The 24817-nt window shown below is 39.5% G+C and overlaps 2 protein-coding genes and 1 pseudogene across 2 annotated transcripts; 1 reads left to right on the top strand and 2 right to left on the bottom strand.

Moving 5' to 3' along the window:
* The first annotated feature begins 11404 nt into the window (after nucleotides 1–11404).
* On the top strand, nucleotides 11405–14255 carry LOC132095926 (uncharacterized). Its single transcript, XM_059501016.1, has 6 exons — nucleotides 11405–11479; nucleotides 11616–11734; nucleotides 11810–11969; nucleotides 13455–13570; nucleotides 13652–14108; nucleotides 14230–14255. The coding sequence occupies exons 2-6, from the start codon at nucleotides 11726–11728 to the stop codon at nucleotides 14253–14255; spliced, it is 768 nt and encodes a 255-aa protein (XP_059356999.1). The 5' UTR covers nucleotides 11405–11479; nucleotides 11616–11725.
* Nucleotides 14256–15966: 1711 nt separating this feature from the next.
* LOC132096810 (alpha-2-HS-glycoprotein-like) lies at nucleotides 15967–18555 on the bottom strand. Its single transcript, XM_059502420.1, has 7 exons — nucleotides 18283–18555; nucleotides 17864–17974; nucleotides 17699–17783; nucleotides 17447–17601; nucleotides 17257–17361; nucleotides 16911–16973; nucleotides 15967–16518 (listed from the first exon to the last, which is right to left on the bottom strand). Exons 1-7 carry the CDS (start codon nucleotides 18490–18492, stop codon nucleotides 16183–16185), a joined length of 1065 nt encoding a protein of 354 aa, XP_059358403.1. The 5' UTR covers nucleotides 18493–18555; the 3' UTR covers nucleotides 15967–16182.
* A 1886-nt stretch (nucleotides 18556–20441) lies between these two features.
* LOC132095925 (protein crumbs homolog 1-like) lies at nucleotides 20442–24179 on the bottom strand (annotated as a pseudogene).
* Between the last annotated feature and the right edge of the window lie 638 nt (nucleotides 24180–24817).

Genomic DNA, 24817 nt, shown 5'->3' with positions numbered 1-24817 from the left:
ATCCAAAATTTGAAACAAAAGCAGTGAAAAGAGGGACATGCTGCTCATATATGTGAGAAAAATCATATAGTTCTAATTAAACTATAGTATCTCGCTTTTGTCTTAAACAGGCTTTACAAAAAATACCAAAACATGAGGTAGAAATATGGTCGAAATATAATACATTACATAGCCTTAGATGGCACTATACAATTTCTTGTCATCGTAGGAGTCTTCATCTCAACATACACTCTCTATCTATCTGGATAAAAGTATTGGGACACCCTTCTAATGAACAGGGTTGACTACTTTCCAATGGTACTAATTTCCATGTGTACAAATCTAAATGCATAAAATGATATTCTAGTTAATTCCACACTGACTGAAATGATTGATTCAGTCAGTGTGGAAGAACTTGACTGGTCTGTAATCCCAGCTGAACACCTCTGGTGTGTTTTAAATGCAGACCTTGAGCCAAAAACTTAAAATCAATTATATCATTATATGCTTAAACATTGAGATGTGTACTCATGGAAATGACTAAAGTAATCAAACCTGTTCTTTATAAGGGGGTGTTCCAATACACACACCAAATATATGTCTCATGATTTTGTGAAGTTTTGATAAGCCCACATACTCACGCACTCATCAAAACACACTGTAGTGTGTTTTGCGACACACTAGAGTGATGTGTTGCGTATGCAAAACGGTCTTGTCGAATGGCCAGGGGCGGATCTACCGGGTGGCCTAATAGAAAGCCTTGCCACCCCAGTTGGCAGCAACGAATTAAAAGTTATGGCCAATTTGAAAATTTACGAGCGCGAATCTCCAATGTCCGACTGCAGTGAATGCTGCAGCACGAGAGTACGCCTGAGCGGCAAAAGACTGATTTGTTTGGAAAACTAAAAAAAAAAAGTGCGCGCGAAGCGAGGGAACCAGGAGTCGCGAGGAGACACAGGAGGAAAGAGGTAAAAATTGATCTATCAAGAAATGAAGCTATAATGAAAGGACGGTGCTAGCCTAGTTGTGTAGTCTAATACGTGATACGTTGCCCACTTTTAAAAGCGTGCGGATACGTAACAACTTCGTTTTGTTTCAGAACTTTCACATTCATTCATAAATTCACCCTCTGTGTTTGCGAAGCGACACGGATTGGGGAATTCCGTCACAAATGGAACTTGCTGTATAAAGCAGAACGTCACGGAATTCGGACATTTTGAAGGAATAAATAAAAGGTAGGCTGTACATTTAATCAAATCTCGATATGAACTAGTATCTTAAAGGTGTTGTTATCAGACATGGGGACTTGTGACTTGGTGACTTGGACTCGAGTCGCTATTTTTAAGACTTGTGACTTGACTTGACAAAAAATAAAATACTTGAGACTTGACTCGGACTTGGAAGTTAAAGACTCGGGACTTGACTTGAGACAGGATGACTTGAATGACTTGAGTGTTAATCACATTATGTTTTCAGTTTGAATATAAAATATATAAATTATTTTTAAAAAATAAAATGGATTACTCAGCTGGAGCGCAGGCTGAGAATCGCGTTGTCATGTCATGACATCATCAGTCATGCCCTCTCTACCTTACGCAGACCACGCCCACTTAGATCAGATATCACATCAACATCTCTGCTTGAGGGGTACTGAGGGTCATCGCTTTTGTCGTCAATAATTCGCGCCTAAAAACGCGTGGAAATCGCTAGTCGCGCCGCTTTCTCATTGTTTCCAAAGCGCTCGGGCAGTTGCGCCCCTGAGGCGTCGAGCGTGTCGCACCGCGTGCGCGTCGCGACCGCGTTGCTTCCATTATGAGCGCGCATACCGGTGGCGCATACATGGTGGGATAGGCCACATCGTGCTCGGCTTGCAGACAAGACTCTCGAATCTTATATTTTGCAAGTGCAATACCTTGTAATAGAGGTTATGACTTACGGATGTACTCTGAGAGAGAGATTGTGTGTGTGTGTGTGTGTGTGTGTGAGAGAGAGAGAGAGAGAGTGAGAGAGAAACACACTCGTGCTTCACCTGATGAAGGAAACCCAAACTGAGTCTGACTCCAATCACAACCCCAACATTCAGAAACTAATTGACAAAAATCTGAAGTATAATTATGATGAAAAATAAAAAAAATGAATTTGAGCTCCAAACCAAACTCCAGTGTTATTCGGCCCTAAACAGAACCACAAAGCTGGCAAATTACTTATCACTCAAGCAATTAAAAGAAAGACAAATCCTTTCAAAATATGGACTCAGTGATCATGATTTGGAAACAGAGATTGGTAGACATAAAAGATCCTGGCTACCGAGAGAAGAGAGACTGTGCAAACACTGTGAGCTGAATCAAACAGAGGATGAGAAACACTTCCCAAATACAGCACTACAAGAGAAACATTCTTCCCACAGTTTGAAGCTTTGAATCCTTCATTCTTGTCTCTAAATGACTCAGAGAAACTACTCTATATACTTGGAGAGAATGAGACGGCAGTCACAATAGCTACTAAATATTTAGACACCATACACACCATACGAAAGGGATAATTTATTGTATTCAACTGTTTTATTTTATATTCTTAATTCTATATAATTACTATTATTAATATTAGAAATATTATCTGCTGCTGCTATTTTTATTGTATTTTATTGAAATCATATTTTATTCTGTATCTAAATGCTAAATTTGGCAATACTGTAACTCAAATGTCATGCCAATAAAGCAACTTGAACTTGAGAGAGAGAGAGAGGAGAAATGTAAGAAAGTTTAATGTTGTATGTAAACTGTGTTTGAGGGGAAGTTGTGGCCTAATGGTTAGAGAGTCGGACTTGCAATCGAAGGGTTGTGAGTTCGAGTCTCAGGCCGGCAGGAATTGTAGGTGGGGGGAGTGCATGTACAGTTCTCTCTCCACCTTCAATACCACGACTTAGGTGCCCTTGAGCAAGGCATCGAACCCCCAACTGCTCCCGCAGCATAAATGATGCCCACTGCTCCGGGTGTGTGCTCACAGTGTGTGTGTGTGTGTGTGTTCACTGCTCTGTGTGTGTGCACTTTGGATGGGTTAAATGCAGAGCACAAATTCTGAGTATGGGTCACCATACTTGGCCGAATGTCATGTCATGTCACGTCACGTCGTTTGAGAGAGAGAGAGAGAGGGGGGTGTTCAGAGAGGAGTCTGTTGGATGTTTAGCTGTTATTTGTTTTATGGACTCAATATTGAAAATGTAAAACATTTCTGTTGGCAGAAGTGAAAAATAAATAATTTTATGAAGTTACAATTTTGTTTGATTCCATGATGTATTTTACTGAACATGAGTATTTACAATGCAAATCCAAATTATTTTAATTTACTGTTACTTATATCTTGTCTTTAACTTTATTAAGATCAGATTCTGCAGGTAAAATTACAATAATAAGGTGACTTGACTTGGACTTGACTTGCCCAAGAAAAAAATACTTGGGACTTACTTGAGACTTGAAGGTTAAGACTTGAGACTTACTTGAGACTTGCACATGTGTGACTTGGTCCCATCTCTGGTTGTTATACACGTCATGTTATACATGTTATATACAATGAGCGCTCAATATGTGCTCTACTACACACACACACACACACACACACACACACACTGAAGCACGCGCGGTGTTTTCAGCTCTTCACTATATCAACACGATGTAGGCTACACGTGCACAGCGCGCTATGAGAGGATTTCACCATTTCATTTGATAAAACTCTCGTCATTCAATCGTATCAAACAGACTGCTGACCTTACAGTTGTCCAAAAGATGACCACTGACACCTTGCACAAAGGAGAGCAAGACACAAAAGGTCATTGCAAAAGAGGCTGGCTGTTCACAGAGCTCTGTGTCCAAGCACTTTAATAGAGAGGCAAAGGGAAGGAAAAGATGTGGTCGAAAAAAGTGTATAAGCAATAGGGATAAGCGCACCCTGGAAAGGATTGTGAAACAAAACCCATTCAAAAATGTGGGGAAGATGCACAAAGAGTGGACTGCATCTGGATTCAGTGCTTCAAGAACCACTACGCACAGACGTATGCAAGACATGGGTTTCAGCTGTCGCATTCCTTGTGTCAAGACACTCTTGAACAACATACAGCGTCAGAAGCGTCTCGCTTCAAAAAGGACTGGACTGCTGCTGAATGGTCCAAAGTTTGGTCCAAAGTTATGTTCTCTGATGAAAGTAAATTTTGCATTTCCTTTGGAATACAGGGTCCCAGAGTCTGTAGGAAGAGAGGAGAGGCACACAATCCACGTTGCTTGATTTCCAGTGTAGTTTCCACAGTCAGTGATGGTTTGGGGTGCCATGTCATCTGCTGGTGTTGGTCCACTGTGTTTTCTGATGTCCAAGGTCAACACAGCCGTATTCCAGGAAGTTTTAGAGCACTTCACGCTTCCTGCTGCTGATCAACTTTATGGAGATGCAGATTTCATTTTCCAACAGGACTTGGCACCTGCAAACAGTGCCAAAGCTATCAGTACCTGGTTTAAGGACCATGGTATCCTGTTCTTAATTGGCCAGCAAACTCCTGACCTTAACCCCATAGAAAATCTGTGGGGTATTGTGAAGAGGAAGATGTGATATGCCAGACCCAAGAATGCAGAAGAGCTGAAGGCCACTATCAGAGCAACCTGGGCTCTCCTAACACCTGAGCAGTGCCACAGACTGATCGACTCCATGCCACGCTGCATTGCTGCAGTAATTCAGGCAAAAGGGGCCCCAGCTAAGTATTGAGTGCTGTACATGATCATACTTTTCATTTTCATTTTCTTTTTTAGTTGGCCAAGATTTCTAAAAATCCTTTCTTTGTTTTGGTCTTAAGTTATATTCTAATTTTCTGAGATACTGAATTTGGGATTTTCCTTAGTTGTCAGTTATAGTCATCAAAATTAAAAGAAATAAACATTTGAAATATATTTTAGTCTGTGTGTAAGGAATGAATATAATATACAAGTTTCACTTTTTGAATGGAATTAGTGAAATAAGTCAACTTTTTGATGATATTCTAATTATATGACCAGCACCTGTATATACGTCTGCCATTTGTTGCCAGTGCCACCCCTCAAAAATTCCTGCCCCCTTCTTGCCACCCCATCAATATTTTTCTAGATCCGCCCCTGCGAATGGTGTTTAAAGAGAAACAATTCCGGACGTGTTTTCATTTGGCTTGGCTTTATTAAAGTTCGTGGTTTTGTGATATTTAATGAGGGAAAAGGTGTTGATTCAGCGGGCTCTTTTAAAGGTGCCATGTGCAAAAATTGAGCTAAAAATATTAAACAAATTACCTACACTCATCAAAAGTATGAGAAGAAATAAGGGCGATGATGTCATTAAAAAAATGTAAAGTTATAGTGCTGCAGAGATATCAACCTTAATTAGCAGTAGCATTACTAGCCCCGGCCCGACAGGTGTCGTAATACCAGTTTCGGCCATGGGAGGCGGTATGCGGGCAACATAACCACCAGCCAACCTGCAATACACGAATAACTCGCACGGCTTGTGGGCGTAATCTAACCTGATGTCAATCAAGCAGAAGGATGGTTGAAGCCCTTGGCAAGAGACCACCACCCGCTACAGGGAAACAACCGCGCTCGGAAACACAAATCAAATCCGATAAGAAAAGGAGCCGAACCAGAGTAAACATAGGCACTGCTTTCAATCGCTGGAGACAACTGATGGACCTGAAAGAAATGAGGTTCGACACCGAACTTGCAACATTTCTTTTGGATTGGTAAGTTAGATGCTGTTAGTATTTCGCTAGAAGTTTGTTTTATATGTTTGTGTATTTTTTTCGGGAAGATATAACATAGAAATGTATCGAAGGCTGTAATAAACGTGCTCTATAAACGTGCTAATGTTAGCGATGGCTAACCGTAGCTGCGTTTGATAATTAGCTAGCTATAACTTACCCATATTTTTATATCATAAGTAACCTGCTCTGTCTAGTCTGTTGGTCTCCGTGTCCTCTTTGCTTCGTGGTTTTTCTGTACGTGAGAGAATTGATGTGTGGCGTGAAAGCGTGTGAAAAGAGTCAATTGCGTGTGTCTCACGGTGAATGCTTGTGAGAGTTGGCAGCTCTGGTTACGCTAGCTTGGTCAACATCAGCTGTCTGATGTTGACCAATGATGTTGACAGAATGCTGTCTGTCAAATTAATTTAATTCCAATAATGTGTATATACAACTCAATGTAATATGAACAAAACGAATATGAACATATTCACTGGTAAAGGTGAAGGGGAGTAGCTTGAAGATGTCATGTTTCAAAATCACTTGACATCACCCAATGTTCCTCTGGAGGCAAAACGTCCTCTTATAGCAGCGGTTCTCAATTCCAGTCCTCGCGCCCCACTGCTCTGCATATTTTGCATGTTTCTCTTTGTTAACACACCTGATTCAGATAATCAGCTCGTTAGAAATGAACTCCGTGCATGAACTGTTTTTCAAATGTGCATTGCTCCCTACTCCCTGAGCAGGGGAAATCTGTTGAAGTTTACCTCACATCGAAACATTCATTCACTGATTTGTGCTGTGCAGCGTCTTTAAACATGGACAACTGTGACATCATATACCTCTGTAAATCAATACAATTTAAATTCACGTCTTGCACACTTCAATGCACTTTGATTGGAACATATAGCTACGTTCACTTCGAACTGGAATCATGGGTGAATATCCTGTGATGACCACTTCGCAGGGCACTTATGTTCGAATAGAACAAATGTCTGAAGCTCTAAGAGAAACGTTCAAAATGTGCAGAGCAGTGGGGCGCGAGGACTGCAATTGAGAACCGCTGTCTTATAGGCTTCGGCAATGCTCTAGGGTTGTTGTGAAGGTAGGGGCGGAGCATAGAGACTATGCTGTTTCTCGTTTGTTACTCTAGAGTAGACCAATTCACTTTATTGAGGCATACTGCCCCCATCTGGTATGGAATGTGGAGTATGACCTGATTTTTTTGCCAGATATGACAGATGGCACCTTTAATAAAAATGCACGGACAAGCGAGTCATTTGATCGAGGGGACGAGAAGCTGAAACCTGGAGCACATGTCGGGTGCCTTCTTATTTGGCAAGACCAAGCTTCAGAATCACAGGGTGGTGATAGTGTCCGTGTTTCGTCGGAGCTCAGTTCACGCAGTCAACCCGATGAGGACGCATACCAATCAGATTCAGGTAGTAATGATGGCCCTCTGATCTGCTGAATACAATCTCCGTGCAAAGAATATGCATATTCATTTTAATAGCATGCTGTTAACCATTCCAAGCTGAATTTGTTTTTCTGTTAACGTTTTTTGTGTGTTTTATCAAAAGACTGGATGAAGCTACAACCTTGTTTGTTTGTTTGTTGTTTGTTGATACTTTATTGATCCTTTACAGGAAATTATATTGTCACGGCAGCTTAACACTCAGACACCACATTTAACAGAACAAATTACTTCCAACCAATCTACAGTTAAACAACAACAATAAAAATAAATAATAATACCTATATAGAATATTCAGTAACAGATGCATTTTCAGTACAGAATATTCAATAACAGAAGTAATAGAATATTCAATAACGTGAATATTCATAACACATTAAACCTTCTGATGGCCGCTGGTACAAAGGACTTCCTGGTACGTTTAGACTTGCACTTTTGTGCAATCAACCTATGGCTGAAGGTGCTCTTATTGATCAACCCCAGCACATGGATTGGATGTGAGGAATTGTCCATGATTGATTTTAGCTTAGATAGCATTCTTTTCTCAGCCACGTGCTCGATCACATCAAATTCAGTTCCCACAACCGAGCCTGCTTTCTTAATCAATTTGTTAACTCGATTTAGATCTCCCATGCGAGCACCCTCTCCCCAGCACACCACAGCAAAGAACAGAGCACTTGCCACCACTGTCTGATAGACATTGCACAATAGAGGACGGCAGATGTTAAATGACCTCAGCCTTCTTAGAAAATAAAGTCGGCTTTGACCCTTTTTATACACTGTCTCCATGTGGCTCTTCCAGTCCAGCTTATCATCTAGCTGTACACCGAGATATCTGTGACTGGAGACCATCTCCACTTCACTGCCCTGGATTGTGATTGGGATTGTCGGTGTCTTCTTCCTCTTCCTAAAATCCACAACCATTTCCTTTGTTTTTGAGATGTTAAGTTGGAGGTAGTTGTGGTTGCTCCAACACACAAACTCTGTAATAGTTCTCCTGTACTCCTCCTCTTCACCTCCTTTAATTAAGCCAACAACGACCGTATCGTCTGAAAATTTCTGGAGGAAGCAACTGCCACTATTGTACTGAAAGTCTGCTATATAGATAGTAAACAGTAACGGGGCCAGCATGGTTCCTTGCAGCACCCCCGTATTACTCAGAATAGTATTAGAGACACTATTCTGCAGACACACGTACTGTGGTCTACTGGATAAATAGTTCATACACCACTGGACCAGTAATGAATCCAGCTGCATCCTCCTCATCTTCTCACACAGCAGTTGGGGCTGGATCGTGTTGAAGGCGCTTGAGAAGTCAAAAAAAGTGAACCTCACAGATGCATCAGGAGTGTCCAGATGTGCATAGGTTCTTTGTAGCATGTAAATAAGGGCATCATCCACACCCATGTTGGACTGATATGCAAACTGCAAAGGATCCAAGTAATTGTCATACTGGCCTTGATGTAAAAAAAGACCGGTCTCTCAAACGTCTTCATAATATGTGAGGTGAGTGCTACAGGTCTGTAATCGTTATGGTTAGATAGATATCTCTTCTTTGGAATTGGGATCAAACAAGATGTTTTCCACAATTTCGGGACCTTTTGTAGGTACAGGCTTAGGTTAAACAGGTATGTAAAAATACCACTCAACTGGGTAGAGCATGTCCTCAACAGTCTCGGCCCAATATCATCAGGCCCCATTGCTTTCCCTGACTTCAGACGGTCCAATTCACCCTTGACCTGAGATTGATGTAGCATCATTGGTGGGGTTACAGTTGGAGAAGAGATGGGGGAGAGAAAGGTCATTTGGGAGGTGATGTCGCCAATAGGAGAATGGGGGGATGATGTCATAGATGGGATGAGTGAGGGAAGTGAAACAACACCAGGCAGCAGCAGACCAGGTGTGGCAGGCTGATGTGGCATTGGGTTATCAAATCTATTAAAGAATCCATTCAGATCGTCAGCCAGGTTCTGGTCACCATCAAGTAGCGAACCCCCCTTCTGCTTCATACCTGTGATCTTCCTCATCTTGCTTCACTCCATCCTGCTGCAATTGTTGTTCTAATTTGCACCTGTATGCTTCTTTCCCCTCCTTAATCTTCACCCTCAGTACTCTTTGGATTTCTTTGACCTTTTCCCTATCACCCTCTCTGAAAGCCTTTTTCTTTTCATTTAACAGTACCTTCAGAGCAGTGGCGTAGCCACGAGGGGGCCTGGGTGGGCCTTGGCCCCCTCATTTACATGTCCGGCCCCCTCAGATTTCCGATTGCTTAAAATAAAATAAGTAAAATTAGAAAATGTTGATTTGTCAGTCTGATTGATAGATTGACCAATCAAAATGCTGCACGGTAAAATGCGGCTGTTTACAAACTTGATTTGATTAGCCTATGTCACGTGTTGTGCGTAACTGACGCCGTCATCTTCGCTTGAGAGTTCATTAATATTCGGTGACAATGGCAGCTGTCACGCAAAGTACAATATTACGCTTTTTCAAAACAGCACTGCGACAGCGAGTGAAGTGGCACCTGAGGCTTCTCAGGAGGACACAGAAACGCATTTCATCACATGAGTGTAGCGGTAAGACTTCCACGACACAGACACATGCCCAATGATTTGTCTACAATTGATGAACCGCATTCACAACCAGTGATGACCGCATTTACTTACACTGAGTTTGCCGGAAAGAATCGTTGCTTTTCCCCAAAATGGTATAGTGAGTTCACATGGCTTGCAATGTTGTATGCTGCTGAAACCGTTAAGTAAAAATGTTGTGATTTTATGCGGTATATATATTTGCTTATGCTGTATATATTCAGCTGTTTTTGGATCGTAAATTGGTGGATTTTCTGCACTGAGTATGATGACATCATTTAATAATTGCCCTCGTAGATTCTACGACGTAATGTTAGACTCATGTAAAAGGTAATAATCACCGAGCTATGTTGTGGGCTGTTATGACTGTTCTGCTGAAATGTATAAAAAATATGCTGTTTTAAATGTGAACAGGTGTTAAGCTGTTTTTATTTATAGGTGTTAAGAGATATAGTGTATATTTATATAATATATATGTGTATATGTGTGTATGTGTATATATGTGTATGTGTATATGCATGTATGTACTGTATGTATGTGTGTGTGTGTGTGTATATAATGAGTTGCCCCCTCATTTTAAGATGGGACCCCCCAAAAATAAAATTCTGGCTACGCCCCTGCTTCAGAGTGCTAGTTACCCATGGTTTATTATTAGGAATTTCTCTGGCAGGCATGATGTCATCATTACAGAATTTAATATAATGGGTGATGCATTCTGTTAATCCATCAATGTCATCCCCATAATCCTCACAGAAAACATCCCAGCATGTTGTTTCAAAACAGCACATTAGGGCTTCTTCTCTCTCCGGAGACCAGTATTTTAATGTTCTGTTAATGACAGGCTGCCTCTTAACAACTGGCGTGTAAGAGGGAGAAAGATGTACCATATCGTGGTCAGATCGACCAAGAGGGGGCAGTGCAACACATTTGTATGCATTTTTCACGTTAGCATACAAGAGGTCCAAGATCTTATCTCCCCGTGTTGTACAATCAACAAACTGCTTAAATGTGGACAGGGTGTTAGAAAGGGATACATGGTTATAATCACCAGAAAGAAAAATGAACGCATCTGTGTACTTCGCCTGGAGTCGCGCGACAACAGAATGCACTGTGTCACAAGCCACTTCCTCATTAAAAATGAATAAAGCTGGTCACGAGATCAGGAATATTGTCCGTCAGCCACGACTCGGTCAGACATATAAGACTGCTTTCCCGGTACATTTTCTGGCTCCTGACAAGTGTCTCTAGTTCTTCGAGGTTGTTTGTCAAACAGCAAACATTTCCCATGCTGATAGATGGTAGGGCTGGTTTAAAGGTTTCTTTCCAAGCTCTTTCTCTACTCTTCTTATTTCTCTTCACCCCAGCTCTAATTCCGCGGTCTCTCCTCCTTAATATATCCTTCGGAATATCATGTTTAATCACGAATTTTGAACCTTGTACCAGGTCTAGTAGTTCTTGCCGGGTGTATACAAAAGCAGGTGCCTCTCGGCTAGTGTTATAGTCCTTTGCCCGCATAAACTTTTTTCTGATATCAAGTCCATATCAACAATCAATTCATTAATCTATCCACTATTATCCACTAAAATTCAAAACCCTTAAAAGCACTTTAAGCACTGTCTTTGGGGACAGGTTTACAGTCTAAACACCCTCCATACACCAACAGTGGAAAGGCTACATGGAATGACACCCAAGGTGAATTGTGATGGAGATTCAATGACGTTGACGATTCATGGAAGAGAGGCTTGTTTCTCCATTGCCTTACTTTTTGTGTCTCAAACTTTTTATGCTTTCCAAAATGATTACTTCTGTTATTTATAATTTCTTTTAGGAAGCGTCCCACCAATTCCATTGTCACAGTTGCCCTCAGAATGTGGCCATAGGTTCTTGAGAACTTGGAGAGACTTCGTTTTAATTATACCATATGATGGATGTTACGTAATGCATGAGGTTTGCATTTATATTTTAATGTAAATCAAGTATAGCGCATATTATCCTTTCTGACCATTCCCCTGGTGGTTTCAGAAAGACATTTTTGTTCTTCCCTTACTTTGGTGGGGATTGCATGTCAAAATGTCTTGCTCCTCACTGATCTCGGCAAAAAGTGAGCCAACGGTCTCCTGCTACACTAATGGCATGATTGTGAGGCTGCATGGCAAAGTCTCTGAGAACATGAAGATCAAAGGTAACTTTGGCAGTGACGTTGTTTTGCAAAGTTTGCTGTTTCAATATTTGTAGATTATAGTCCCGCGTTTCTATGGCATACTGAAAAACAATAAGCGTATCATAAGTTTTAAAAGCTTTTATTGACAAAAGTCATTTTACAGTGTTGACCCTTGTTCTTCATAAACTCTGAAATGCTGGATATTAGCTTCTGGGCCAAATCCTGACTTATTGTGATCCATTCTTTCATTATTAGTTCTCAGAGTTTATCACAATTTGTAGGCTTCTGCTTGTCCACTCGTCTTTTGAGAACTGACCACAGGTTCTATAGAGAATTGAGGTCCAGGGAGTTACCTGGCCACGAATCCAAAATTTCAATGTAATTGAAAATGGAAACTGCACGGATCATCACCATATTGCTCATAGATTGATGGAAGAAGCTTCACTTTTTGATGCCATTCTTTATTCTTGGCAGTGTTTTGGGGAAGCATTATGACCAAGCCCACTCCCTTGGTTGAAAAGCAACCCCACACATGGATGGTCACAGGATGCCTAACTGTTGGCACATAACAGGACTCATGGTAGCATTTATTTCTCTCAGAACATTCGTTTTACAGATGTTCCAAACAGTCGGAAGACCGCTTCATCAGAGAAAATATCTTTGCACCAGTCTTCTGCTGTCCAATCCTTGAACGCTCTGCAGAATTTCAGTCTGTCCTAGATTATTTTCTTGGAGAGAAGTGGCTTCTTTGCTCCCTTTCTGTACTCCAGGCCACTGTCCAAAAGTATTTGCCTTACTGTGCGTACAGATGCTCTCACACCAACCTGCTTCCAGTTACTGAGCAAACTCTGCACTGCTGGAGACATGATTCTGTAGCTGACTCCTCATGAGTAGATGGTCCTGGCACTCGGTGGACACTCTGGGACCTCCTGAAGAATTGTTCACTGCAGTCAAACCTCTCTCCTTGAAGTTCTTGATGATCTGGTAAATGGTTCTTTGAAGTGCAATATTCTTTGTAGCAATTTCCTTGCCTGTAAGGCCATTTTGATGCAAAGTGATGATGGCTGTAGGTTTCTTTTTGAGATGACCATTGCTAACAAGAACACAATGATTGGTAGTGCTTCCTCCCTCCTTTTATAGCAATCAGTCTGCTCTTACTATCGGTTTAGTAGGATCATGATTTATCCTGACTAGTACTCATTCACACTTTCACATGTGCTGCTGATATCAGTGTTGACTGGTCAATTTGTGTCAGGATCAAAAACAGTGCAATTTTTTTTTTGTGAAAAGTTAACTTTTTTTGGCCAATGAAGCTTTTAGCAGTTATTTAAAATGCATTTGACCACTCTACAAAATAATCTATAAACCATGTGAATGAAAACCACAACAACTTAAGCTGCAAACTTTGCAGAACACAAAATTTGTCACTGCCAAAACTTTTGGCTATGACTGTAGGTTGATGTGAGCTTTACAGGTCTAAATTTGAATAATAATGCTTAAATCTAGTAATGAATGAATGGCAGCCTCTTCTGAAAGGGTCAGCTAGATGTGGATACAGCTTGGTGTCACATTCAAAAGGTGTGGTCATCAATGCACCATTTATGCCATGCACCGAGCCAAAGGTATGCGATGATCCTAATTTTTACCTGAATTTTACCTAGTCACTCATCTCGAATGCACTAATATTTTGCCTTGATTTATAGGATGGCATGTTCACTCTCAGCATGGCAGTGGAGAGAGAGTTTAATCTGTCCTGCCCAGAACTGTCACTTAGTCTTCCTATAGATACAACTAATTTTGTACATGAAAATGAACGTATTTCTATACCTCATGCTTTTACTTCAGCACTCCCTCCTGTTACAACTACTAAAACCACTCCCACTCCTCTCCTCCCTTATTACATTCATGGCCAGCCAGATTTTAAACCTGTTCTTCCCAGATACCCTTTTCTCATTTTTCCTCCAAATATACCACCAATGATTCTTCCTCAAGGTCCCAAAATTGTGGGTCCCCCAACTGCTATTAGCCATAGGCCACAAGCACCTGTTGACACAAAACATCCTCAGGTCCCCTACTGGACTCATCACTCCCAAATGAGACCCTCTGAACCACATGCTCTACCAAAACCAGAGCCTGAACCACTTACACCTGCCCCTAAAAGTAAAACAGGGCCACAACTGCTCCGCTATCCATGGTACAGACCCTCCCCACCACATCATTTAGAAATGCCACCTGTCCTCAAAAATAATACGGTTTCAACTCTGAGGCTGTTGCTTCCAAGTATACCGTATATTCAGAAAGGTCTGAACGAGTTAAAAAGCCACAAACATCTGAGATTCCATACTGAACAGTTGTTAAGGATCCTCCTATAAACCCTTACCCTTTGATTTTGCCCCAAACACACATCCTACTCCTTCACTCCCTACATTTCCTGAAGTTGTTCACACTCCTGCCCCAATAGAGGCTTCCCCAACTCTAATTAGTTCGTCCCATGCACATTCTGTTCACCATCAAGCTTTCTGCCCTGGACCCCCTTCAGTGTTGTACCACCACCAAAACCATCACCATTTTGGTAATCCTCTTCAAATATCTAATTTTGAAATTTCTAGTACAACTAAAATTACAGGCCAAATGCTGTCATCTCCTGTTATATATCCAGATTTAAACCTCTCTTCCCTTATTAAGGGCAAGGGTTATAATTATGGCCCACTCTACACAAAAACAGCACTACAACCAGCTTCAGATCATACAGCAATGCAATATTTGGTGGAGAAACCCCCCATTAAGAGTACTGATGCCCCTGATACTTCAAAGCAACCATGCGTCCCTACATTTTAAGAAAGCTGGAATCAACTTCTGCCTCTCCACAGTCTACAATGAAACCTGCTAATTTTGCTTCTGTTATACGTCATTTGGAGCGTTCACAAAATAGACCAGTTGCTGAACCTCTTGTCTATTTAAACCACAGCCCAAGCACTGTAGATAACCAGGCTGCGATGCAGCAGTTTGTTTCACCATTGGGGCGTGACACACAGCCAGTGTTAGTTGCTCCGAATAAAGCTCCCTCTTTTGAGAAAGTGTTCCAACAAGACATTTCTTTAAAACTCACTATGCTGCCAACTCATAGCAAAAATGCATTTATGAATTACTGGGATCAAGCTGCTAATTTGAATGCTAAGCCCCCTTGGTCTAATTCTCTTACAAAATACTCTTTCACCCAGATGTCATTACCTCAGCCACCCAATAAACACAATCCATTTGAGCCGTTAACTGCATCCCTTAAACCAGAAGAAACTCCTGGCGAGAAACCTCCACCACAGCTGAGTTTTCATCCCTTGATGCAGATTCGCAACTCTGTGCCAGCAAAGAACCCTCAGCTGTATTTCACTCCAAATGGAAAATCTGTGGATCCTGTTTTTAGGGGCCTAAAATTATTTAACGCTCACTGGGTTCCTGCTGTGCAATACAGCAAGGATTCATTCCTTTCCAGGTCTCAAACAGATGGTAGGTGAACCAGTTTTCAGTATACTGTACATTGACCAAAATGGTGCAGCATAACCATTGTTAAAGTGCCTTTTTATTTTTGTTTTTATATATAGGTTATATAAGGCATCAATCAACTGTAGACCAAGGACTCTGGAGAGCTGGAAACGGTGCCAGCTAATAAAGTGTTTAAGTGGGAAAAACTGTTATCTGCCTTTTTTAAAACCCTAATTTGTTTTCAGTTTTTGTAAGTTTTGTGTTGAGTCCTTATTTATTTTTAAAGGATAACATGAATACAAATCTGTGTGTGTGTGTGTGTGTGTGTGTGTGTGTGTGTATATATATATATATATATATATATATATATATATATATATATATATATATATATATATATATATATATATATGAACAATATCAATCATGTGACCGCATTCAGGGTTTTTTTTTAATGCGGGATACTATTTCATATTTCTATAAGGTGAAAACTGATTATTTATAGAAAAAACACACTGAACACAGATAACTAAACATCTATGTTAGACTGGGAAACACTTTATTATAGCACCACAGTACAACAGAGGCACAGACTTGATTGCTTCCATAACAAGAAGGCTAGTTTTGTTTATTCATGTACCTGCTTTGTTTTAAAACATTTACTCCTGAATGACTGCACTTATGAGCTTGGTGGCAACCTCAAAACTCAAGACAAGTTTATATCATCTGGGTTGGTTCATGAAATTTGAGTAGGTCAGAAATGTTTCTTTTTTCCTGGACAAACGGGAGCAAGGAGAATCGGCTTTGAAAGAACGGTTGCTTTTTCTGACAGTGTTGCTGGTACTGCTGGCACCTCTGGTGCAGCGACTTCCCTCTTTACAACAGGAACTACCTTTGCCGTTGGTGATGCCACTGCCAAGACCTCCCCCAATTCAATGGATTCTTCAGAGAGCAGACCACTTCCTGAGGGGTCATGGAGGGCTGTCAGCTTGTGATGTTTGAGGCTATGAATGGCGGGGTTGTGCTGAGGTCCAAAGGTGTGTGCATGCAGAAGCTTTTGGACTGGCACTGTGGCATTGGTTGCTTGGGTCTGTCATGAATAAAAGGAATTAATAAAGTTGTATAGTGTTTTTAACTCTGCTTTAGCTTAATCTGAGTTTGAGGTTTATAGATCAGGGACAAAATTTCTGTGCCAATAATGGTGCCAAATGGAATGATTTTTTTTACCACATTTAATAACATCTTTGTTTACATCAATTTTACTTGTCCCAGCAATTTCTGTCAAGTCTACACGATTTTATGATCGGTTACATTTTTTGAGCAGTAATTAAGTTCCGATGAATTGAAAACACAATAAACTTACCACTGCAGTTTGTGTGTTTGATTAAACACAAATCAAATACTGATTAAAGGAAGCCATTACATTTTCAATATTTACAATTATTGTATTGTATTCATGTGGAATAATAAAGTGGTATTTACTGGAGCAAATACTTTGCAGTCAACACCACTGGCAGAACCTTCAGCTAGACACAGTCCATGAATCTAAAAATAATCATAAATATGGATTAGACACTTTGAAGTCTACACAAAAGACAGTTCAACCCATTTTGCGTCTGTAATCTGATTGTAGGATAAAAAGGATATTCAACAGGAGAAAAATGTAGGACATGAAAAGTGGGCATGCAGAATGGAGTCAGGCAAATGGATGGGGTGTGGTTTAAAAATAAAGAGAACTTGGTTTCATGTTGACTTTGATGCACAAACATTTACACAGTTGCACACCAGCCAAAGTCTCCCACACTCAAAGATATTTCAATATTCTTACAGCAACACCATGATTCTGAGGGATGCATATATCATCATCTTGACTTGTGCAGTTCGTCCCAATAATGGCATATTCTGCAAAGTACCTGGTTCCGCCACTGACAATCTGCAAACAAATAGAAAACAGTACCATATTGTCTATTGGAAGCTTTAATGTCTGAGGATAATTTTTAGTATTCCATGCACGATACCTGGGATCCCATGCGTCCAATTTCAAGGAGTGCAAACTTTGTGTTTAGAGTATTATTTTTATTGAAATAATCTAAAGAGGTTTTAATGAGTTGGAGCCCATCGGTGTCATTTAAAGGAACGAGTTGAGGGCAGCCTAAGCATTCATCTATTGATTCTAGACACAACAAAAAAACAAAACGTCTCCTTTCTGCACTGCGATCAGGTGACAACAAATGCATCTGTTTTTACAATGATTTGTATTTTCCTCTTACCTGTCTCAGTTTTACACTTGAATGCAACAACAGACAGACCTTGAGTTGTATTTGTCAGCACAAAATCACAATCTGCCTCAACTGCCTAGAAGAGAACCAGAAATATACTTAATTAACTGCAATACAACATTTATGACAGTACACATGAATGAAGTTAGTCCTTACCGTATTAATTTTTTGTCTGACTGGACAAAGGCTCACAGGTGTTGGATCCAAGACATGACAACTAGTTTCAAGAAAATCTAGTTCCAAATGATATATGTCCGCTTGAAGTGGCTACGAAAATACATTTGAATCTTAAAGCCCATTTATACAAGTGATAAAATGTGCTATGTGATGATTTTAATTAAAAAAAGTGTATAGAACACAGTGTTACATATTCAGAAGCGCATCACAAGTGTGCAACAAAAACTTTATAAAATTTTTTTAAAAAATTCTGTAAAGTGTATTCAGATTCTTAAACCATTTAATAGTCATATAATACACTCTACATTTTTAAAACCAATGTTACTTACTCTCACACACTACATGACTTTTACAACCCACATCACACAAGCATTATTCACGATCATCCCTTATCTTACCGTGGAAACTATCTTGATTTCATCAATTTGATTTAGGACATATTTGTAACCGTGTGTGTGCTGAGCGTTGAGGAATCCCTGTGCCACCAGAGCCGCTGCTTCAGCCTCAGGGGAATCACAGGGGGGCAAGCTAACGGTGGGCATCACCCCCTGCGACCATGACCCTGTTACCAGGAGCCCGAGAACAGTGAGAATAGCACAGAGCTGCATGCTGAACAACAACCTTGTCTCCTGAAGCGAATGTGCGGACAGAAAGTGTTTGGTTTGCTGTATATATATACAGGTAGATATATACATTGTACTTTAGTCTTGACCACATGGTCAATGTAAAGATATTCTGGCTTCTGTTACATAAATGACACCAGTGAACCATCTTTGGGTGCCAAAACAAATGGAACTGTGCAATTTGAGTGGGAGTTCAAATTGAAGTTTGGATTGGGGAAGCTATGGTGCTTTTAAACTTTGACCATGTCCTTGGTGATAAAACTAACATGAATGGAGCCGGATTGAAAACATCCAGCTTCCTCTCCAGTCAATATTTAATGGGGTTTTTTTTACATTTATTTATTTGAATGTGCTCATGCAATGCATGTTGTTTTAACAAATATAATCCAAAAAGTAAAAGTCTTTGATTTGATTAACTTTGGTTAGATTTCAACCACTTACTTCTAAAGGTGCTTCTACAAGTGTTTTTGCTGTGCTTATCAAACTCCTCACAATGAAAAGCAAACAAAACTACATGCAAAAACTTGTTTTTCTGAAGGGACTCTATTTGCCTGACTATTGCGGAAATCCAGTTCAAATACTGTACAGTGGTCAACAATATAAAGGATGCTTGAAAACCTGATTTGATCTAGAGAAGTAATATGCTATTTTATGGTGTATATTACCACATAATTCCATTTTTAAAAAGAACACCGATCATTTACCTTAATAACTTTTAATTTGTGATATTCTGATCTCAGCAACAAAGCAAAATACATTCAGCATTTTTGTTCAGAAAACAGGCGTTCATTCAGTTTGAAACTGATATTAATTTAAAGAAATATTTATTTAGATGCTCTAATTTTTGTAAATAGTTGTGCAAAAGAAATCTGCTAAGGGTTAGATAATGGAAAATCGATCATTGAGGTTTAAAAGTCCAGGATTAAATATTGACAGAAAAGAAACATTTGATGATGTGAAAACACATGAATATTAAACTGCTTTTATTACCATTAGAATATGACAGTATGTTATAACATTGGGCTTCATATATATATATATATATATATATATATATATATATATATATATATATATGTATGAGAACATTTTCAAGCATAGATATTAATGAGGAAAAGAAAGGCACATGAAAAGCCTTTCACTCTCAGGTGCTATTAAATGCACAGATCTGAGTTTTCTTTCTCGTATATCACTATTATTCAAAACAATTTTCTATGAATTATTCTTCAGAAGCCACTGTTTATAGTGCTCCATTAGCAAACAACCAATCACATACCGGTTTTCTCACTGAATGATTCTTCATCTCAAGATTGATTCTTCGTCCAAAAACCATGGATTGCAACTTTCCCGTTTAATAACATTTAAACCCCTTAACTTTCACTCACGTTTTTGAAGATAGACTTGAATGTGCATGATACAAACCTAAATTTGTATAATTCATGACTGAAAACATTTTGTAACATGATATTGATGTACCATTTACATGGTAATGCAAATTCTGATTTTAAAATGGGTTTTAAAGGATGAATTTTGAGATTTTAAGTTTTCGGTAAATATATAAGTTCTGATGATTTCTAAAATGTGATAGAGAAAAAGGCAACGAAGAAGTCTTTTTTTTAAACAAAGGTCAAAACTCCTGTTATAATGTAGATTATTGAAGGTGCATTCTGGTCATAAATTAATCTATTACTTTTCCTACATAATTTTTAACAAAAAACATTGGTAAAATAAATATTTTCAGAGTCTTAGACCTTTCCAACGATATATAGTTTGTCAAAATTAGATTAGATTTGATTGTAATATAGTGAAGTTAACGTAGGCGTTCCGTATTCAAGACGGGGTGACAGTTAAAGGGTATAGGCCTTTGCCTATTGTGTCCATTCAACATTAGCCCACATCTTCCTCAGAGTGTTTGAGAAGGAACATTTTTAGTCCTAGTCATCATTGGCTACGTTCCAATCAACCTCTAGATCATCATCTAAACGCAAGATCAGGTATGACAATAGCTGGAAGATGTTCTGCCACAGGAGCAGTAACACATAGACGTAGAAGTCGCTGACGTCGATCTGACAGTGATCTCCTGCAAAGCTAATCTCACACACACACTGGAACCTGTTGATCAGGTTGTGACAAAAGCCTCCATTAATACAGAGGTCAGATGCACATTCGTCCAGCTCCAGCTCACACCTGTCAAAGAAAATCAGTCGTTTTAGACAGAGAGATTCACACGATGAACAGCAGCGATTGAAGGCCATCTGACACATTCCAAAAAGCAAACAGAATTCTTTTTTTTCTAGCTCTCGCCTCCTATACAAGTCTATGGGATTCTACCTTTATTTAATCATCTACCATTAAGTCTGATCGCTTAGGGAAGATTTGCATGTATATTTACTATAATATCACACAATTTAACTTCTGCAGGTTCATATTCTTACCACTGTCCAGTGAATCCAGGCAGACAGTCACAATTATCCTCTACAGAAGAGCAACTGTAGTTCCATCTCTCGTTCCCGCAGAAAGACACAGGAAGTTTAGGGAATCTAGAGACAAATTAGATAAAAGGAAAACACTTAGAATAAACTTGTTCTATTAACACCTAACTTCTAAAGCATGATCAAACAAAAAGTAATGATTGTGAACGGCAAACCTCAACATATAGCATGAGATACTATAAGCAAGAAAGACGTGAAGTATTTGAACAGAGTAGTATGTCTGAATTCACAGTAATAGTTATTCATAAAACAGCAGGCCAGAAGTCCCTGGGTGACCTATTTCAAGTGAGATAGTGAAGTACACATCTGATGGACTGTTTACTATCCCATGAGGCCACTATTCCCTCTATTCCCTCTCTGCACCTCTACCTTCTTTCGCTGATTAGACTCTCTATTTCTAGTCTTCTTTCCCCTTTGTTCTCCGCCAGATTATTACCTCATGTTCCCATATGTACCTGAGCCTGGCTCTCTCCCCTTCTGTCTTGTCGTGTCCTGTTTGGTGCGTGTTGAACGACTCTCCGCTAAACCTCTACTCAGCGTCCTGCTAACGTGAGTCGACTGTCGCCAGTAGCACCATCCGTTGACCTGGACCTGTTCTCTGCTCTCCCGGGATTCTCCGTCACTGGCGGAGTGACGGCCTTCTTCTGTTATTGATTATAAAGACATTTTTGTTTGAGAAGTCGCCTGATGGCATCCTGAGTTATTTTGCCTTGTGAAAACCTGCTGAGTTAATTAAAGAGAAATTACCTGCCTTTGCATTTGAGTCCTCTCTGCATTGTGTGCATTGTGACATATACATTTTATTATTGGTACTAAAGGATTTTACAAATATTTTATTGTGTCCTCATCTTTATTTATGTGGTAAAAAAAAGTTGTGCAATTAGTGATTCGACTGTACATTATGCCATGTCTGAACTTAGTTTATTAGGAACTGTTTTTCTTTTGTGAAAGCTTTGCGTTTAAAGAGCGAATAAAATATTTTTACATTTAAATTAATATTTCATGTTTAATTATTTACTTGTGTGATAAGTATTATTTGTAATTATTTACTTGCAATCACCATGTTGGGGTTTATTCTGCAATAACTACTGGCTGGATGTACACTATCCCTTAACTTATTACTATAGTAAGTAGATGTAATGTGGTAATATGCCTTTTCCCCCCAGACCTCCAAGAATCTCATTCTAGCCCCCAATTTGATAATTCATATTTATTTTCAGAAATCAAACTCACGGAAACCTGTCGATATACCATGGAAGCTCTGGAACTCTCTCTCTGAAATTAAAACAAAACATTAATGAAACATTAAATGCATGCATGCATGTCTAACAAGATATTGCTGAAGACTTCATCTGTCGAGATGCATTGCAGCACTCTTAAAAATAAAGGCACCAAAAGTGATTATTACATAGAAGAACCGTTTTTGGTTTCCCAGAGAACCTTTCGGTGAAAAGTTCTTAAACTATTTTAAAAAATCTAAAGAAATTTTTCTGCATTTGAAAGGTTCCACGGATGTTCAAGGTTCTTCATGGAACCATCGATGCAATTAAAGAACCTTTATTTTTAAGAGCATGGGAAACATATTCACCTGCAGAAAGGACCCGTTGTGTTTCTTGGACAGAGACATGAGTAGCGTTTCAATCCTCTTAGACACGTTCCACCATTGCTGCATTTGTGGAGGGCGCATACGTCCACTTCTGTTTCACAGCACTCGTATCCAGCTGAGATCGCTCTGCAGGCTCCCTGAACACACGGGTTTGATGCACAGTCATCTACAGTAAATTCACAATGCTGGCCATCCCAATCAGATGGGCAATGGCACATGAAAAGGTCGAACAGATCTTCACAAACCCCTCCATTCTAGCAAGGATCAGGCTCACAGACATTAGATCCCCAGCAGCCAAAGTATGGAGTCCCAGAAGTCCTCAGAAACTGCTCTTCCTGGGGTCTGGGCTGGTTCATCTCCATGTCACTGTAATATGTCAACGCAAGGCCTCCAATCTCCACCAAACCGAGACAGCCAGCAAAGTTACCCTCTGAATGGGGTCCCAAGCCTCCTAAGATGATGTCCACATCTTCTCGGGGGAAAATCCAGATCTCCTGAGGCTGTGAAGGAGACGGAGGGTTTCTCCCAGCGCTCGTCCAGAACTATTCTCCATCTGGATGACTGGAGGACTGGGTTGTCCATGTTGAAGTCTGCCCTGTGCCACTGACCATCATTCACCAGATACAGGCTGTGGATATACACATAGGAAGTTTGTTTTTGTCCCTGCAGCTCTAAAACTATGTGTCCATCGTGAATGGAAATGGTAATGAACTGAGAATCGCGCTAAACATGCAGTAGAGTCGCGTTCTGGTGCCTGGTATGGAAATGCATTGAAATGCTGCTGAGGTATCGCCATTGCTGTGTAGGCTGACATTGACCAAACCTGCAGAGCAGACAGGTAAAAGCATAAGCATCAGTGCTATAGCAATTTTTTTCTCTTACATTTTTCTGTACTAAAAATATAATAATATGCATGCAACTCACAAACAGAAGATTACAAGCTTTTTCATCATAGATCTATCATAGCACATACAGCATACAAACAGAATCCTCAGCCGATTCAGAAGCTGCTTCCAAAACCAACTACATATCTTACTTCCCTTTTATCAGTTTTTACTTTAAAATTGGATTAAACAATTCTTCCAAAATATCTATTTCAAAATCAATTTCTTTCCTGCAGCATATGTTTATGCCATTAACACGCTCAAATGCACGTCTCAGGACAAGCACATATGGTGTGGCAAATCCAACAAAGGATGATCTTTCAAGCTTTCATAAATCCCCAGTATAGCTATGACAATTATCAATTACATAACTGAACTCTGGATAGGGATCACAGATGTATTGCCGAGACATCATCAACCTTTTCTTTCAATAAGAAAAAGATTCATAGTTAAAATAAGGACAACATGTTCAAACTGACATTCAAAGCCCTGAGCGTGGGCTTGACACGCGGCAGTGGATGGACATGGGGACAGCTCACACCACTGGACCTCCTCAGAGCGCTGTCCTGCTGTATTGGGTGGAAAGCTGCACGTGAAATCATCCCACATGGAGTAACACACACCTCCATGCAAGCAGGGATTCCTCTACAACAGATACTCACAATCACTCATCACAGTACATACTGTCATTTTAAACAATAAAGATTAATTCAATTATTATTCAGTTATTATCAATAACAACAACAAAATGTGTGCAATTATAATGTGCCAAAGTCAAATATAAAAAAATTAATATTTCTAAATATAGAGTTAAGTATTAGTAGTAATAGTATTAATAATATCAAACAAAATAGCATTTGTATAATTCATAATATATGAAAATTCATCATGTTTTTCATAATTTTAAATTTCAATATTTAAACATTTTTAATTATTTAGATAGATTAGCCAATTGTACAAAAAAAGAAAGATATGGTTCAAGTCCAGCATTATTATCTCAGAATTGTGAACATTGTAAATAACGTAATCATTAATAATTGGTTCAAGCCACAAGGACTAAAAGACATTCGGTTATTCCAGATCTGTAACAGTATTTTTCTATATGGTAATTACACTCTGTAGGACATTTTTTTGTATATTGTCATTCTCCCCTTTTTTATGCTTTATTTTAAACATTGCACAGATTGTCTTTATACGAAGGGGTTGTTTGTCTGTTGTTGTTTGTTTTTTCTGTATGTTTGTGAAAATCATAATAAAAATATATATAAAAAAGAATAATAATTGGTTCCAAAAGTGGAGCTAGTTCTGAGAGAAGTCCTATACTCTAA

This window comes from Carassius carassius, chromosome 20 (genome assembly GCF_963082965.1).
Source record: "Carassius carassius chromosome 20, fCarCar2.1, whole genome shotgun sequence".
Taxonomy (NCBI): Eukaryota; Metazoa; Chordata; class Actinopteri; order Cypriniformes; family Cyprinidae; genus Carassius; species Carassius carassius.
Note: the sequence above shows the minus strand (reverse complement) of the source record. Positions and strands in the feature narration are given on the sequence as shown.

Bases quoted from the DNA above. Each gene is read 5' to 3' on its own strand.
- LOC132095926 (XM_059501016.1), top strand. The intron at 11,970-13,454 runs GTAACTTTGGCA...GCTTAAATCTAG, and splicing joins TGAGAACATGAAGATCAAAG to TAATGAATGAATGGCAGCCT. The intron at 13,571-13,651 runs GTATGCGATGAT...CTTGATTTATAG, and splicing joins TGCCATGCACCGAGCCAAAG to GATGGCATGTTCACTCTCAG.
- LOC132096810 (XM_059502420.1), bottom strand. From the start codon at position 18,492: ATGCAGCTCTGTGCTATTCTCACTGTTCTCGGGCTCCTGGTAACAGGG. The intron at 16,974-17,256 runs GTAAGAATATTG...GATTATTTTTAG, and splicing joins CTCAGAATCATGGTGTTGCT to ATTCATGGACTGTGTCTAGC. The intron at 16,519-16,910 runs GTAAATACCACT...TATTCATGACAG, and splicing joins ACTGCAAAGTATTTGCTCCA to ACCCAAGCAACCAATGCCAC.